Consider the following 18699-nt stretch of genomic DNA (forward strand, 5'->3'; position numbering starts at 1 on the left):
CTGCTACCCCTACTGCACCCACTTGGATCATTGACTCTGGAGCCTCCGATCACATGACTGGTATGTCCCAGTACTATGATTCCTATTCCATTTGTTCTGGCCGGGACAAGGTAAGGGTTGCTGATGGTTCCCTTTCCTCTGTCTCTGGTAAGGGTAATGTGCGGGTTACTCCTTCTATTTCCCTTGAGTCTGTCCTTCATGTTCCCGACTTTGCTACTAACCTATTACCAATGAGTCACCTAACCAAATCCTTACATTGTTGTGTCACTTTCTTTCCTTTTTATTGTGTCTTTCAGGATTTGGAGACAAAGAGGGTTATTGGCAGTGGGACTGAGAAAGGAGGACTCTATCTTCTTGAGCCACAGTCACCTACTCAATCTACTGCTACAGCTTATGTTTGTGGTCAGCATGACCGGAGTACTTTGGAGTCTGTTATGCTTTGGCATCAACGTTTGGGTCATCCCTCTTTTGTTGTTATGAGGAGACAGTTACCCCACTTGTTTACTTCTTTTCCTGCATCTTATGTTTTTCAGTGTGAATCTTGTATTTTTGCTAAACATTGTCGCACATCTTATCCTTATCGTGGTAATAGATCTACTGCACCTTTTTCCCTTGTTCATACTGATGTTTGGGGGCCTTCTCCTACTACTTCCTTATCTGGTTTTCGTTATTTTGTTTCATTTGTGGATGACTATTCTCAGTCTACTTGGACTGTTTTGTTAAAACAAAAGAGTGATGTTTGTGATGCTTTTAAGGAGTTTTATCACCTTATCAGTACTCAGTTTGGTACTCCCATCAAAATTGTTAGATCTGATAAGGGGGGTGAGTACATGTATGGGGGGCTCCAACAGTTCTTTTCTGATAAGGGCATCATCCATCAACTGGCTTGTGTTGACACCCCACAGCAAAATGGGGTGGCTGAACGCAAAAACCGCCATTTGCTGGAAATCACTAGGGGTCTTCTCTTTGGTATGCATGTGCCTAAGACCTTCTGGTCTAATGCCCTTCTTACCGCTGCCTTTCTTATTAACCGGATGCCAAGTCCACTCCTTGGCTCCAAATCCCCCTTAGCTCTTCTTTCTCCTCAATCCTCAGTTTTTTCCTTGTCTCCACGCGTCTTTGGTTGTGTTTGTTATGTACATGTCAACAAATCAGCCCGTACCAAGCTTGATCCCAAAGCTCTCAAGTGCATCTTCTTGGACTGCTTTGATTCCACTAAAGGGTACAAGTGCTACCATCCTTCTTCCCAAAGGCGATTTCTCTCCAAAGATTTCACCTTCTTTGAGTCTATTCCTTTTTTTTCTTCTTCCCCTCGCCATTCTGTTCAGGGGGAGAGTATTAGCAGTGAACAGAATGCGGATGTCATTCCCTTCGTATCTCCCTTGCCTACCTCCACTTCCCCATTTCTATTTGATATTGGAAAGTACAAAGAAGTGGATGTTGTGGATGATGCTGATGTTGATGGTATTGGTGATGGTGATGCTAGCAAACCAAAGGAATACAAGGGGATAAGATTCAAAGAAGATGGTGCATTCACAAGAGGTGAATGCTTGTGGAAGGAAAAAGGGAAGCAACCATGGTACAAGCGACCCTGCCAAAACCCCTCTTTGGATCTACATCCTCAGTCTCATCCTCTTCAGTCAGGTAATCCCTCTCCTTCTGAATTAGATCTTCCCATTGCTATGAGAAAGGGGAAGAGAACCTGTACTAATCCCATAGCCCAATTTGTTTCCTATGACTCCATTTCTCCTACAGGTGTTGCTTTTCCCACTGCTCTTGAGTCTTCTTCTATTCCCAAAAATGTCACAGAGGCCTTATCCAATCCAAAATGGATGCAAGCAATGACTGAGGAAATGGTGGCTCTAGAGAAGAACAATACTTGGACACTTGTTGATCTTCCCAGGGGGAGAACTCCAGTTGGATGTAGATGGGTTTATACAATCAAGCATAGATCCGATGGTACAGTGGAAAGGTACAAAGCTCGGCTGGTTGCAAAAGGGTATAGTCAGGTGTATGGCATTGACTACCAGGAGACTTTTACCCCTATAGCCAAGCATAACTCCATCAGGGTTCTTCTTTCAGTAGCAACCAATAAAGATTGGCCTATGTACCAATTAGATGTGAAGAATGCATTTCTTCATGGAGATTTAGCAGAAGTTGTGTACATGCAGCCCCTACCTGGTTTTAAGTGTCCCTCAGCTGAAGGGAAAGTGTGTTTGTTGAAGAAAGCTCTCTATGGCCTAAAGCAGTCTCCTAAGGCCTGGTTTGAGAGATTTAGACAAGCCATTCTGAAGAATGGGTATTCCCGGAGTCGAGCTGACCACACCTTGTTTATCAGGAGAGGTAATGGTACAGTTACAGCTCTCATTGTCTATGTTGATGACGTTGTGGTGACTGGGAATGATGTTGCTGAGATGGATAGATTGAAGTCTTATCTGGCTAAACAGTTTGAGATCAAAGACCTTGGAATCTTAAAATACTTCTTGGGTATTGAGGTATCTAGATCAAGGAAAGGGATCAACATTTGCCAAAGGAAATTTGTCTTGGATCTTCTGAAAGAGACAGGGATGATGGGGTGCAAACCAGCCACTTCTCCCATTGATCCGAATCATAAACTTGGTGATGAATGTGGTTCTTCTCTTATAGATGCAAGCAAGTACCAGAGGTTAGTTGGGAAACTAATCTATCTCTCCCTGACTCGACCAGACATCTCTTATGCAGTTGGAGTGGTGAGTCAGTTCATGCATGCTCCCAGGGGTGGACATCTGGATGCAGTATATCGCATCATCAAATACTTGAAATCCTATCCAAGAAAGGGCCTTCTATTTGCCAGGCATGACCATTTGTAGATTGAAGGCTACACAGATGCTGATTGGGCTGGTTCAGTCTCTGACAGGAGATCTACTTCTAGGTATTGTACCTTCTTGGGTGGTAATCTAGTTACCTGGAGGAGCAAAAAACAACCAGTTGTTGCTCGATCTAATGCTGAGGCCGAATTTAGGGCCATGGCCCATGGAGTATGTGAGCTTATATGGCTAAAACGACTTCTTCACGATTTGAGCTTTGAAACTGAAGGGCCAATGAGACTTTATTGTGACAACAAAGCTGCCATAAGCATTGCCCATAATCCGGTTCAACATGATCGAACTAAGCATATTGAGGTCGATCGTCACTTCATCAAAGAGAAGTTGGATTCTGAGTGCATTTGTACTCCCTTTGTGAAGACAGGTGATCAAGTAGCAGATATCTTCACCAAGGGTCTCTCTTCTAGTCTATTTAGTACTCTATTGTGCAAGCTGGAATGTATGACATTTATTCTCCAGCTTGAGGGGGAGTGTTAGAGTTGTTAGAATATCTTGTATAGGGGTAGTTCTGTCACTGTCTAGTTATAAGACATGACTAAGTTGTATTTTTACTTTATTGTCTTATTTCTCCTTACCTCCCTAGGGAGGCTTGTGTAATTTGGAAGACTTAATGAATGAAGCTCATATGTGTGTTGAGAATCACTCTCAACACACACAATTGATTCTCCCATTCTCTTCTCTTCTTCTTCTCTCTTCTCTCCTTCTTCTTCTTGCTGTAAACTTCTTCTCTTACCAGTTTCGATCTACCTTTGAGTTTCAACTATAAAAGCCACGTAAAAGGGGTCAGCAACATTTATCAAGGTCCTTCAAGTAGATCATGACCATGCCACTTCAAACGACGCTCTAATAGCTTCTCCTGAACACACTCCAAATTAGCAATACACGGAAATAGCAACTTGTGATCAAAATTAGTACCTAGCAGGAACAACCAATCCATAACTCAGATCACTCCCATATAGTAGTCGATGGAAGGCCATGTATTATGGAACAATACTCAAAAAGTCATCATGATATGATGGCTGGATGAATCAATAACAGTACCTTCACTACCACAGATCAGAAAACATAAACCATAGGCTTGTTTCAGTTAATACAGAGGTGACAAGCAGCATATAAGATGACTTCCACAGGCTTTAATCGACATCAATAAAATAATAATAAACTTGGAACAAAGATGCTCTGCATACCTCAGTTTCAGAACCAGAAAAGAGAATAGAGAAGAAGAAAAGGACTGATATGACCTGGAACCCAAGGCTTCAACCAGTATCTCACCAGTCTATCCAAATTCACACCAGATCTGTTAGAGTTGATAGTAGATATGTATCAGGGGTAGTTCAGGAACTAGACTTTGGACTAGTTGCCTTATTATGTATTTTAACCTTTTTATGTCTTTTTACCTTTTACCTCCCTAGGGTGGTGGATGTAATACTTTTAGTAGTTCTATTGGAGTAATATAGATGTGTTGGAGAAGTTACTCCAACACACAACATTCCCACCGAAATACACTCTTCTTCCCTCTCTTGTCTCCTCCTTCTTCCTCCTCCATCTCTAACATCTTCCTCCTTTCTCCCTTGCTTCCTTAACCTAAAACTCAACTTGGTATCAGAGCAGTTGGTTTGAGAGTCGTATTTAGCCTCTTTCTTCTATTCTTTTTCTTCTCTTTGGAATCCTAGGATTCAAAGGGTTTCAAGGAGCAGTCACCAATGTAAAAAATCTGGTATAGGAGTATGAAATAGGTTGAAAATAACCTACTCAGATGTTTGAAGATGCTCTTTGAGCTTTGTTGAAGCTCTTGTGAAGTTTTGAAGCCATTCCATCCACTCCAACAGTTACCGCCAGCCTCAGCTTGGAGTTCCTGGTTCTCTCTCACTCGGCCTAAGTTTCAGCCTTGGAATGGCTCAATAGGATCGCCTAAGGGTGCTCTTTTCATCCCATCTGGTCTCCTTTGCAGCTTGACAGCTCTGTTTGAGCAGTGCTCTTTTTCGTGGGATCTCTATTCCTGCTCAAGTAATATCGTGACTGCAGTTTGTCTGTTCCTCTTGCATTTGGACTGCCATGTGTTACTGTCTTTGTTGAGAAATGCTTAGAACCAGCCTGTGTGAGGTGCCTAAGCTTGTTTCAGTTGTGTTATCCCTTAGTGGATGCTAGGGTGAAGCTCTTTCCTGTGTTTTACTTGCTGGATTTTTTTCTGCCTTTTTTGGAATCCTTATTTGGGTAGAGTGTGTACTCCCCACTTGAATCGATATTCTAAGGTATTGTCAAGATGGCTGAATCTGAGACTTCTGGACTTGGTGTGGCTGATTCACAGCTTATTCCTTCTTCCACAGCCCCTCAATTGGTCTATGAAAGCACACATTTACAGATTTCCTTTGTGAAACTTGATGGCACCAATTACTTGGACTGGTCACATTCGGTGAAGCTTTCCCTTAGGAGCAAAGGGAAACTTGGGTACATCACAGGTGCTATCAAGGCCCCAGAGCTGAGTGCGCCTACTTATGAGAAATGGGAGACTGAAAACTCTACAGTCATGAGTCATGACATGGTTGATCTTCTCCATGAAGCCCGAGATTGGGAGAAGATTTATAAGAAAGGAGACTGCCAAGGCCATCTGGGACAGTGTCTCTCAGACCTTTGACAGAGTAGGTGACTCTGCCAAGGTCTATCAGCTTCACCAAAAGATTCACTCCATGAGGCAAGGGGACAGAACTATCTCTAAGTACTACAATGCCTTCCTTAGTCTTTTGGAGGAGTATGACCACTACAGAGATCTCCATTTGACCAACCCAGAGGATGAAGCAAAGGTGTATCAGACCCTTGAAAAAGAGTGGGACTTCTCTTTACTTGGTGGTCTGAACCCTGACTATGAGCCCATCAGACTCCAACTTTTAGGCCGGTCTCCTCTTCCATCTCTGAGTGAGGTCTGCAGTTACCTACAGAGTGAGGAGACTCGGCGTGTTACTATGGACCCAACACCAGCATCATCTCATGAGAGGTTAGCTCTCAATTCCAGTTCTTTCCGAGACACCCGTGGAGGTGGTAGAGGCCAAGGGCCCAACCGTGAGGCAACCAGTGCAGTGGAGACAGTTGGTGCCAGTGGAGTTGGGAGAGATAGGTTTAAATATGATCACTGTGGGAGAAGTGGGCACACCAAGGATAGGTGTTGGTCTCTTCATGGTCGTCCTCCCAGCACAAGTGGTCGTGGTGGTCGTAGAGGGGGAGCTCGGGCTCACTCCGTGATGACTGAGGCAAATGCTACACAGGATGATCCTGTTTTGGTTGATACAGTTCGCCGGATTATATCCCAATTGAGCACATCTCCTACATCTACTGTGGCCAGCTCATCTTCGTCCTCAGCCTTGCAGGCCTCCACTACAGCTTCTATTGCAGCCCAGTCTTGGGTCATTGACTCTGTTGCCACTGACTACATGACTGGTACGTCCTATAATTATGATTCCTATACCATTTGCTCTGGTAAGGATAAAGTTAGGATAGCTGATGGATCCCTTTCCTCCATATCTGGTAAAGGTAGTATCCCTGTTACCTCATCTATTTCCCTTACTTTAGTTCTTCATGTTCCTAACCTTACTGTTAACCTTTTATCTGTGAGTCACTTGACTAAATCTCTCAACTGTTGTGTCACCTTTTTTCCTTCTCACTGTCTTTTTCAGGATTTGGTGACGAAGAGGATTATTGGTAGTAGACGTGAGGAGAAAGGCCTTTACTTTTTTTATCCTGGTTTACCCACAGCTCAGTCCTATGTGTGTGGACGTGATGATAGTAGTTCTGTGGAGTCTGTTATGGTACGGCATCGGCGTCTTGGCCATCCATCTTTTGTTGTAATGAGGAAACATTTGCCTCACTTATTTTCTTCTGTTGCTTCTTCTCATGTCTTTCAATGTGAACCATGTATGTTTGCCAAACATTGTCGTTCCTCTTATCCATATCATGGTAATAGAACTGCGGCTCCTTTCCATATTATACATACTAATGTTTGGGGACCTTCCCCCACTACTTCTTTATTTGGCTTTCGTTACTTTGTGTCTTTTGTTGATGACTTTTCTCGTGCTACTTGGACTGTTCTTATGAAACATAAGAGTGATGTTACTGCCTCTCACAGCATCTGCTTCACACAGAACATTGCAGCAGCAACATAACTTTCAATAGCTAAATCATGGCCTTCTCCAGCCCCTTCTCTTTATTAAATAACGAAGCAACTAATACAAGAACAGAAACTTTTAAAAATAGAAATTATTATGTGGCCTGACAACAACATACTTAAAGGAAAAGTAAAACACCCAACTTCCAATGCAAGACTCAACTTAAGAGGTTCTTAATGGGCCTAGATGGTGCAAACCCAGGTTGGAATAACCCTTATTGGGTTGCTTGTGGGCCCACCCAAACAAGAAAACACTCAAGTCCAAATTTAAGTGGCAAAACAGTAAATAATTCAATGTTTACCAAGAGGGTGGCAATTCTGTAAAAAGTTGAAGTCAATAAGGGAGAGGCAGAAATGTAATTTAAACAGACTTTAAAAAGCTATTGGGTAGGAACAAAGGCAGTACACAAAAGGAATTTGATTTATAAATTTAGGACTAACATGGAAGAAAAAAAAACTAAAGGATAGAAGGGGCTATTGACCTTATGGAAGAGCCATGGGCAGACCTAAAATGACCTTAGGAGAAGTGGTGGGGAAAAGACATGCATAGCTTAGGCCTTGTATCAAGTATGACCTTGAATAGAGCTGATTGGAGGGCAAGGATCCCTGTAGCCGACCCCATTTAGTTGGGATAAGGCTGAGTTGTTGTTGTTGTTGTTGTAAGAGGTTAATGTTGTTAGAAATCAGAACTAACTAACCAGCAGACGATAGAAGAAGAAGAAGAAGAAGAGAAGCACACTGCCGAGAGAAGAAAACAGCAGCCTGTGATAGAAGAAGATAACTTCTATCGCAAGCCTTGGGTTCTATTAATAATAAGGTCAATCTAATTAAGGTAAGCTGGTTAGGGGTTTATTAGAAACTTACCCCTAAGCCCTCACCTATTACATCTTAACAAATAAAGACTTAAAAAATAGAAATTTACATAGAACCCTAAAGATCAAAACTAGCAATGACAAAACTGCCCCTAATTCTCAACACTCCCCCTCAAGCTGGAGCATATAGGTCTCCCATGCTCAGTTGTCACAACAGGTGCGAGAATTAGGAGCAAACAAAGATTTGGTGAAGACATCAGCTAGCTGATTTGAAGACGAAACAAACGGAGTCTCAACTAGCTTTTTCAAGACAGCATCACAAACAAAGTGACAGTCCACCTCAATATGTTAAGTCCACTCATGGTAAACAGGGTTACTAGCAACAAACGTACAATAACCGGTAGTGGAACGATGATCACTTGTCGATCCAGCCCAGTCTGCATCAGAATAAGCAACCAGATCCATATGTCGATTAGGACGATAAATCAATCCTTTACCGGGAGCACCCTTCAAATAACGAAGGATACGAATGGCAGCATCCCAGTGAGCCTTCTGAGGAGTTTGCATAAACTAGCTCAGAATGCCAACAGCAAACGAGATGTCTGGTCTCGTGACAGTAAGGTAAATCAACTTCCCAACTAAACTTCTGTATTGGTGCACATCATTGAGGGGATCTCCATCATCTACACCAAACTTCTGATGAGGATCCATGGGAACATCTACTGGCTTGGACGCAAGCATGCCAGTATCAGATAAAAGATCTAAAACATACTTCCTTTGAGAAAGACTGACACCCTTCTTGCTTCTCATAACCTCAATGCCACGAAAGTAATGAAGGTCACCTAAATCCTTGGTTTGAAAGTTCTGTTGTAAGTAAGCCTTTACCTCAGCAATGTCTGACACATCATCACCAGAAACAATAATATCATCAACATATACAACCAGAATAACCAACTTGCCACCACAACGACGAACAAACACATAATGATCAGAGTAACACTGCGAGAAACCGCACGATACAACTGTGGCACTGAACTTCTCAAACCATGCTCTAGGAGATTGTTTGAGGCCATAGACTGCTTTCTGCAATTTGCACACCTGAGTACTAGTCTCCCCCTGAGCAACATACCCAGGAGGTTGCTCCATATACACCTCCTCATGAAGATCACCATACAAGAAGACGTTTTTAATATCGAACTGAAACAAGGGCCAATCAAAATTAACTGCCATAGAAATAAGTAGGCGAACAGAATTCAGCCTAGCAACAGGAGAAAAGGTCTCAAAGTAGTCCACACCATAAGTCTGTGTATACCCCTTGGCAACCAAACGGGCTTTAAGCCACTCAACAGAACCATCCGAAAGGTATTTGATTGTGTAAAGCCATCGACACTTAACAAGTTCCTTTCCAGGAGGCAGATCTACCAAACTCCAAGTGTGACAAGATAAGAGAGCATCCATTTCCACATCCATAGCCTTCTTCCAACCAGGAAGACGAAGAGCCTCAGTATGATTTTTGGGAATAGGGTTGGAAGACAAGGACAAGGCAAAATTATGAACAGAAGAGGGTAAGTGAGAAAGAGACACATACTTATCAACAAAATATAAAGCAAAATACTTTTGAGTGCAAGAGCGAGTACCTTTACGCAAGGAAATAGGTAAATCATCAGTTGAAGAAGAAGGTGGAGCTTCACTAGACGAAGAAGTTGGCAGAGGTAGTGAAATAGGTGGAGCCGTTGGAACCTCTTCCTGTGGTACTATCCTGTCGCGCCGTTGATAAACCTGCAATGGAGGTGTAGGGAATGGGATAAGAGCAGGGACAGGAGGAGGAGTATCAACAAGCCACTCATCCTCAGAGACAGAGGAGGAGGAAGAAAAATAAGAACGGTCCTCAAAGAAGGTGACATCAGCACTTACAAAATACCTATGGGTGACAGAGTCATAACACTTGTACCCTTTCTGGGTACAAGAATAACCAAGAAAAACACACTTAGTGGACCAGGGAGAGAGTTTATCAGAATGAGCATGTAGATTGTGAACTAAACAAATACACCCAAAAACACGAGGAGGTAAATGAAAACTGGGCTGACCAGGAAAAACAATGGAAAAGGGGGACTTGTCGGCAAGAATAGAAGAAGGCATTCAATTAATCAGATAACAGGCAGTAAGCACCCCTTCACACCAAAATTGCTTCGGGACATGCATATGGAACATTATAGTGCGGGCAACCTCAAGTAAATGTCTATTCTTACATTCCGCCACCCCATTTTGTTGTGGAGTGTAGGAACAACTAATTTGGTGAATCATTCCATGAGAAACACAAAAAGCAGAAATATCACGCTGAACATACTCCAAAGCATTATCAGAACGAAAAATTTTAATAGGCAAACCAAACTGAGTTTTTATTTCATTATAAAAATTTTGGAATACAGATATATAATCGGAACGATCCTTCAAGAGGTATAACCATGTGAGACGAGAATGGTCGTCCACAAAAGTGACAAAATACATGAAACCACTCTGATTCTTAACACGGCAAGGACCCCAAATATCCGAATGGACTAAAGAAAATAAAGACAAACTACAAGCAATAATACGAGAAGGGAAAGAGGCACAATGATGTTTTCCCAACTCACAGGTTTCACACTCTAACCGAGACACAGACTTAAAAGAAGGAAATAACAACTTTAACCTAACTAAAGACAAATGACCTAAACGACAATGTCACTGGAACGGATATACCCCTCCAACAGAAGCAGCAGCGGCAGACGAGGCAGAAGCACCATGATCAAGGTAGTAGAGGCCATCTTTTTCACACCCTCCACCAATCTTCTTCCTCATGTGAAGATCCTGAAAAACACAATAAGAAGGAAAGAAAGTCACAAAACAATGTAAAGCTTTAGTTATTTGACTGACAGAAAGAAGATTCAACGGTAGCTGAGGGACATGTAACACAGATGAGAGACTCATGGAAGGAGTGGGTGAGATGGTACCATGCCCAGAAATTGGAGTAGAAGAACCATTTGCAAGAATAACAGGTGAAGAGGAATGTGTATGTGAATAAGTGGTAAATAAAGATGACTCACCAGTCATATGAGCAGAACCCCAGAGTCAATAATCCAGGATGGAGTAGTAGTGGTAAGAAGAGCAGGTGTACCTGCATGAGCTAAAGTTGCAAAAGAAGATGAGGGACCAGTGGATGTAAGACTGGATGTCTCCAAGTGTTGTAAACACCGCAATATCTGAGAGAGATCATCACGGTGAGGAGTTGTAGTAGAACCACTCCCTGAAAGGGAAACCTGTGGAGAATCACTATGGGCAGCACCATCACTACCTCCTTCAGACGCTGCATGATTGGCAGATTGAGGTGCCCAATCGAGTTTGCATGCTTGTCCCAACTCCCAACAAAAATCAACCGTGTGACCAGTTTTACCACAATGAGTACACTTCCGAAAAGGTTTATCACCTGACTGACCATCAGTGCCACGACCACCATCACCACCACCACGTCCTCCCCCTGAGTTACGTCCACGACCAGACACAAAGGCAGAATTCTCCTTGGGAGTAGAGTCAGTTTTTCCAGGAGAAGAGATACGGTGAAGGCAGGAGAACGTGTCAGCAAGAGTGGGGACAGTTTCTCCAGCAAGGATATGTCCCTTGACAGACTTCAAATCAGAATCTAGTCCAGCCAGAAATTTAGACACAAAAAATTCATTCCGCTGTGCTTTTAATTTGTCAATATCGGTGGTGAGGGGCTGAAAAACATTTAATTCCTCTACAAGGCCTTTAAAGGTGCTTTAGTAGTCTTGGAGAGGCTTGTTGGACTGCCGGAGCTGAAAAAGTTTCTCATATAAGTCATAGACTCGATTCATATTTTTCTCCTGTGAATAGGTATCCTTCAAATCATCCCACACACCTTGAGCAGTGATGTGAAACATCACGTTGGCAGCAATCTCTGGTTCCATGCTGTTCCATAACCAAATCAAATTAATGGCATTGTCTGGCATCCAATCCTCATAATCTTTTGAATGAGAGGTAGGTGGACCGGAGGTAAGATACTTGAGTTTTTTCTTAGCCATAATGTAAACCTTCACACCTTGAGCCCATAACAAATAATTCGAACTCTTTCAGCTTGATAGAGGTAATAGTGACATTAAAATCGTTGGTTTGAGATGTAACCACTGGATTATTTTTATTCTCTCCCATAGCACCAAAAAGGGAAAAATAAAACCAGCCAAATAAAAGTACCACAAGGGAACAGCTAGCCAACAAAGGGGACAGCAACCATACACAAACAAGACACTAGCTGTTGCAGAATTCCAGAGTAATAGGCAGCAGAGAAAGCAAAAAATAAAGGAGGCCCAATCTCAAGCAGGGTAGAAGCCTGGAACCAGCAAAACCATCCAAACAGGGAACTTCCGGCAGTAATAGGAGTGATTTTTCAGAACTTATAACCAGCAGGGTGAAAAAGCCTGAAAAAGAGATCAAAGCTAGTACCTGGATAGGAGAATGAAATACCAAAAAATCAGCCTGAGCAAACAAGTGAAACAGACACAGGGAAGCCAACTGTAGGGCTCATAAGTGCTCAGAAAACAGAGCATCCGCAGGTGTGAAGAAGAAACCCAGAAGCACTCGATCAAATCACCAGAACTGGATAAAAAAAAACAAGTCAAGTCTTCCTCTAGGTGGGTACAAGCAGCCCTCAAAAAATCAGAACCAGAAGATACACAAATCTGAAAGAAATCTCTTGTTTCTATTTTCTGAAAATAGAAGCATAACCAGGAATTCCAGAAAAATAGGAACCTTCCATCCTTCAATCGAATCTTCAAGGGATGGTCTCCAAATCACCAACTACTATCACAACTAAGCACTCCATTCATGTTTATATGGAGTCTTCAATCCATCAACAAAAACAGAAGCAGTAATAGGTGTCTGAACACCAGAGAACCAAAACTGAGAGAGGGATCAGTAGAAGGAGATGAAAGAAGATCCTTCAGCTGATCAGTGTAGCTCCGATACCATGTTAGAAATCAGAACTAACTAACCAGCAGAGGATAGAAGAAGAAGAAGAAGGGAATAGAGGAAGAGAAGCACACTGCCAAGAGAAGAAAACAGCAGCCTGCGATAGAAGAAGATAACTTCTATTGCAGGCCTTGGGTTCTATTAATAATAAGGTCAATCTAATTAAGGTAAGCTGGTTAGGGGTTTATTAGAAACTTACCCCTAAGCCCTCATCTATTACATTTTAACAAATAAAGACTTTAAAAATAGAAAATTACATAGAACCCCAAAGACCAAAACTAGCAATGACAAAACTACCCCTAATTCTCAACAAATGTCAATATGGAAGGGTAAAATTGGAAAGTGGGTAAATAAAGCAGAAGAAACAAGATTCGTGGGAAGGGGTGATTGATTATCTTCTTCCTTTGAACTCAACCAGAACCCAGTGGAAGAGGAATTAGTTCGAGCCTCAAGATCTACTTCACAAGGAACCCAATCAACCTGAAACTGGGGCTAAAGAATCGCAACCTCTGTATCTCATCGAAGCAACCAATAACAATCCCAACAGATAGCCAACTGAAAAGTTCAAATATTCTGCAACCCTTGACCTGGCAGATAGATTCAGGGACTCCCTAGTTGCTAGTCTGGTTCTCAAGATTGGAGGAACTCTAGGATCTAATTTTCTGGGGTTTGATTCTCCCTACGATGAGGAACAAACACACTAGATCTGAGAAGGAAAGGGGAAAGAATAAGGGAGATGAATACAGTCCTTGCAGACTGCTGTCACCGCCAGAACAGAATAGGAAAGACACAAAATAAAGGAAATCGCAGGAGAAGGGGAGAGGAGGAAGAACTGAAGAAGTAGGGTCACACTGAGAAGGGATGAAGAAGAATAGAAGAAGGGATACGAAAGGGGGGAGGAAGCTCGCACAAACATCATACGCCACGCAGGCACAACCAAACTCGGTTTTCAATTCATCTTTTCAATCTGCCCAATGAATTAGGTTACAAGCATATATATAAAAAAGAAATCAAGTGTTTCCTAATTGAAGTCTGTTAGGAATCAGAACTAACTAACCAGCAGAAGATAGAAGAAGAAGAAGAAGAGAATAGAGGAAGAAAAGCACACTGCCAAGAGAAGAAAACAGCAGCCTGAGATAGAAGAAGATAACTTCTATCGCAGGCCTTCGGCTCTATTAATAATAAAGTCAAACTAATTAAGGTAAGGGTTAGGGGTTTATTAGAAACTTACCCCTAAGCCCTCACCTATTACATCTTAACAAATAAAGACTTAAAAGATAGAAAATTACATGGAACCCCCAAAGACCCAAAATAGCAATGACAAAACTACCCGTAATTCTCAACAAAGTCTAAAACAGAAATAGAATTAAAATCCATCTCCTAATTACTTCCTAAAACTTAGACTAATAAAAATAGAAACTCAAATTAGAAATTTCCCTACATGTCTATAATTGCACAAAATAAAAGATTACATATCTTTCTTTACCAAATATCCTACTCCACCAGAAGAAGGATGGGACCCTGTTCATCTTGGTTTGGGTTCTCAAACGGGTTAGTCCCGGCCCATGGAACAGCTCCTGCATCACCAGAACTGGCCCATTAAATGGGCCTAATATGAATCATTAAAAGACTTTAACTACTGGGCATTATGGGCCTTTGAAGGCTGGAGCTCGATAGGCCTTTAGCTGCTTGTCTTCAAGGCTAAAGCATGGCTGGAAGGCTGGGCTTATGGGGCTTAAAGCTGGCTGTCTCACTGGGGTTTAAGGGCTGGCCCTTCTTCTCTTCCACCTCCTTCGATCTACATCACATGTCCTATCAGAAAATGAAGAAATTAAAACACCTAAGACATGATATAGATAATCCACTAGCGTAGTTGGTTGGAGCCTTGTGCGGTAGCTTCTCCCAGGAGGTCTCGGGTTCGAGCTTCCGGTCCTCACCTTTCCCCCCCCTCTTGTATCCCCTTTGTCCCCCCCCCCTTCGATTCCCCTTTGTATCATCAAAAAAAAAAAACACTTGAGTAGTTCTTGCACTGATGGAGTTTCTATTACCTAAGGGATTAGGGTTAGAATTCCTTGAGTTTTCCAGAACTGCAGGATAGGAACCAAAAAACCAGATTCAAGAGAACTCAAATAATTTAATGAAAACAAGTCTGACGGGTAGATCACCCTGATCAAATGGCCTATGTATCATGGAGAATGTCTCAGCAAGGTTGGATGGAAATCTGATGAATGGATTTAAACACATGCAAGGAAACTGAAATAGATGCAGGGGTTTTAATGGTTCAAATCTGATTTCAACAATGATCCAAACCAATGATTAAACAGTGAATAGCAATCAGAATTCATGAATTAATAAATTTTTTAAATCTGGGTTCAAAGAAGTAACGTAGAAGTAGCGTTTCTGGAAATCGATTAAGCTGTCAAGGTTTTGAAATATGAACTGAAATTAGAAAACTGAACAGTAATCAGAATCAGAAAAGGGAAATTCCTCCCATGCACAGGCTGTGTTTGGAGTCTCCTGAACTGACTTGGAAACTGTCAAAGGAAAGCAAACTCACTTAAATCAGGTCTGGACTTATAGAGACCAAGTCCAACCTGTTTAAACAACTTAATAATAAGAAAATAAAGAAAATAAGGCTCCCAAAAGAGACACGATTTCTGGTTAATTTGGTGAACCAGACCTGAACCAATCTTGAACCATGGGTTCAGTTTGAATAAAAAAAATGGTTTCAATAAAAAAACAAAACAAAAGGCAAATAAAGGCCCTGGTATTCATACTGCTGCAGGTTCTGCATCAAATCCCTAAGACTAGACTTCTTCGAGTACTTAAAATAAGATCATGAATACTAGACATCACTTCTAATCCAATGTATCATTATATTTTGGCTCAAACTGGTATCTTTGAAAGATCAAAAGATTAGATAGCTGATGGAAATGCTTCAGCCCATTGGCCAATTTACTATTAGGAAGTCAATCCAGATATTTTTACTTTGCTATTGTCTGTGTTTAGCAGAGGGGGCACACACTGATGAGAGTTTTAAATTTTGTCATCAGCTTCAAAATACTACGTTTGAGTTTTGGGTTCAATATAACAAAATAGTGTTAGCATTGGTTGTTAGTAAATTATAAGGGTCTAGTACGGTAGTTACTCAAATTCTGTTTCTCCATTTTAGGAAGTGTTACGGTGATTAGGAAAAAATTAAATGAAGAGTTACTATTAAGTTGCAAAGCAATGCAAAAAACAATTAAAAGAGGGGGGAGGCAACATCCAAAGCATGTACATGATGATTTTAATTATTGAATGAAATTTGGGAGCTGAGTTATTGCTCTACTTCTTCTCTTCATATGCTCTGAGCTATGTGAGAAGCCCCGTTTAGTAATAGCTAAACACTAGAAGGGCACTTTCTTGGACCTAAACATCAATCGTCCTTTTCCTACTTAAATTAATAGCATCTACCACTTCATTTTTCTACTCAAATCAGATAGCATCTACTACTTTGGTCACTTTTTTGAGTTGTTCAAGTAGAGGTGTAATTGCAAACTCAAAACTCCAGTTGATTCTTTGTTGTAGAAAGCCGGCAACACTCAAAGCATCCTTTACTGTTAAGAGATAGCTATACTTGATGCATACTTCAGTACGTAACAAAGTAACAGAAACCAATACCTGGGACTCTTTCAAGGAGGAAGCGCGACCGTCTAAGGGCATCGGCAATCTCCCTCGGAGTACTCAGTCGAAAAAGATTATTGAGATCTTTGTACTCAAATACGGCCGGGATGCCATAGCAACCGACAAAAAGAAGCAGCCCTCTAGCGTCCATGCTATGAGCCTTGGAGACACCACCTTCACTGATCAGCCTCTTCCTCCAAGCAATTGCTGCGATCTCAGCTTCTTCCTTGACCAAAGGATCAATCTCATTCTCGACACAGCCCGAGAGGAGAAAGAATTCCAATATGAGTACGGAGGCCTGCCGCGCGGGAATCATCGGAGAATCCCTGGTAAACGCTTTGCTACCCTGGAGATAAAACCGGCCAATGCAGTCCAAGACGAGCTTGGCAGGGTTGGGGGCACGCTTAAGAGCTGCGGGAGCTTCTTCACGGAGTTTAGCAACGTCTGACAGACAATTAGCGATGTATTTACGTAGGCCACGACTACCCATCGTCTCACAGAGCGACTCAAGTTCGGAGAAGGGGGAGTTCTTGGCCGTTTCACTACTGAGCGACAAGCCTTGCGCGAAATCTCGGCTAGAAAACCTGGCCGAATCCGAAAGGGCTGAATTAGCAGAACCGGAAGCGGGGGCATCTGCTGCAGAGACAACCTCCAGCGGCAGTGGCAACGGAAGCTGCAGTGGAGTCACGTGGTCCGTATAAGCCCGCTTAATCCTCACATCGATGGCATTTTGGATGAAATCCAGATGCTTCTGCAAGTCATCCCAACAGCACCCAAACATAGACATAGCGGAGGAAAGACCCCGCAGCTCATCCACCTCTTTGAGAAGAGAAAGCTCCCTTCTTTCCTCCTCGAGGAATCGTGCATCTGCGGTTGCTATTGGCTCTCCTCCTTCCTGCTTCCCAAGTGCTGCCGAGTCAGACGACGTTGCTGCCATGGGGAATTGCTGCCACGAGAAGACGATTACAGCGTGCGTTAGAATAGGCTCTCGGCTCTCCTTCCTCTTTAAGAACGGCACGACACAACACAACACAGAATTCGACTCTCTCTCTCTCTCTCTCTCCTAGCCAAGAACGTCCAAACAAAGGATCCTTGGCTGTGTCGTTGCTGTAAATATACAGAGAAGGTAAATTGCGTTGCAGGTCGCTAACTAGGGTTGTAATCGGACCGGATGTGTTGCGTTTTTTTTTAAACCAACCCAGAACGGTCCGGTCCGAAGTTATAAATAAATCTGTTCGAATTAAGGCTGCTTTGGTATGCTTTCCGTTTTAATTTTGGATTGTTTTTAATTTAACTATCACCTGTTTTTTGGGTAATAAATTAACTATCACTTTATGCTTCTAAAATATTAAATAAATAAGAAAATAATTATTTTTTTTGTAAGAATAAGAAAATAATTTTAAAAACAAACAAACACGATACCCCTCGTATGAAAATCTCCCATATTACATGAAAAAAATGGAAAACATATTAACATGCATAGAAAAATCATGAAATTTATACCGACCTACTTAGAGGAAGAAAGTCAATGCGTGTCCATGGATCCCCGTTTATCAAAAAAAAAAAAAAAAAAATGTGTGTCCATGGAAACATAAAAATCCGACAAAAAATTACATTTTTTTTTTTTGGGGGTAGAAAACAAAATCTTACATAACATCATAAGGTATGAGGACACTATTCTGACCATTATGACATCATAATAAATCAAATTATAAATAAAGGGTGCAACTTGTTGTCTCCAAGTAGTGAACTAAGAAGTTGTACCCTTCTTTTAATTGTCATTGTACCAAAAAAAAAAAAACTTCTTTTAATTGTCCATTGTCTTATTCTTAAAAATTATTTATTGTAATATTTAATATAGGGGAAAAAATAATTTTTAAAAAGTTCAAAGTCATTTAATGCAATATTTTAATTATGTGTTTATATTTTACCATCAATATTGACACTTCTTTTTTTTCGTAAACAATATTGAAACTTTAAGTGGGCAAAAAATAAAGTTACAACTTTTTAGTCCACAATTTTGGTTACAATAAGATTTTCCTATAAATAAAATACCAAACGAGTATTAAAAATTACAAAAGATTGTAGAACATCAATAAGTAATATAATAACACTCCATACAAATTTTAAAAAAATCCATATGGATCCTTCCTATGATCTATTTGGTGAAAGAAGTTGTAAC

General features: G+C 41.4%; 1 protein-coding gene across 2 annotated transcripts in view; it reads right to left on the reverse strand.

Moving 5' to 3' along the window:
- Positions 1-17457, reverse strand: part of LOC122656691 (protein FRIGIDA-like) — a 44475-nt gene extending 27018 nt beyond the window's left edge. For both annotated transcript variants that reach the window (XM_043851302.1, XM_043851301.1), the window contains exon 1: positions 16515-17457. In XM_043851302.1, coding sequence (XP_043707237.1) covers positions 16515-17454 — 940 coding nt within the window. In that variant the 5' untranslated portion in view covers positions 17455-17457. The remainder of the gene's footprint in view (positions 1-16514) is intronic.
- Positions 17458-18699: the final 1242 nt, after the last annotated feature.

This window comes from Telopea speciosissima, chromosome 3 (genome assembly GCF_018873765.1).
Source record: "Telopea speciosissima isolate NSW1024214 ecotype Mountain lineage chromosome 3, Tspe_v1, whole genome shotgun sequence".
NCBI lineage: Eukaryota > Viridiplantae > Streptophyta > Magnoliopsida > Proteales > Proteaceae > Telopea > Telopea speciosissima.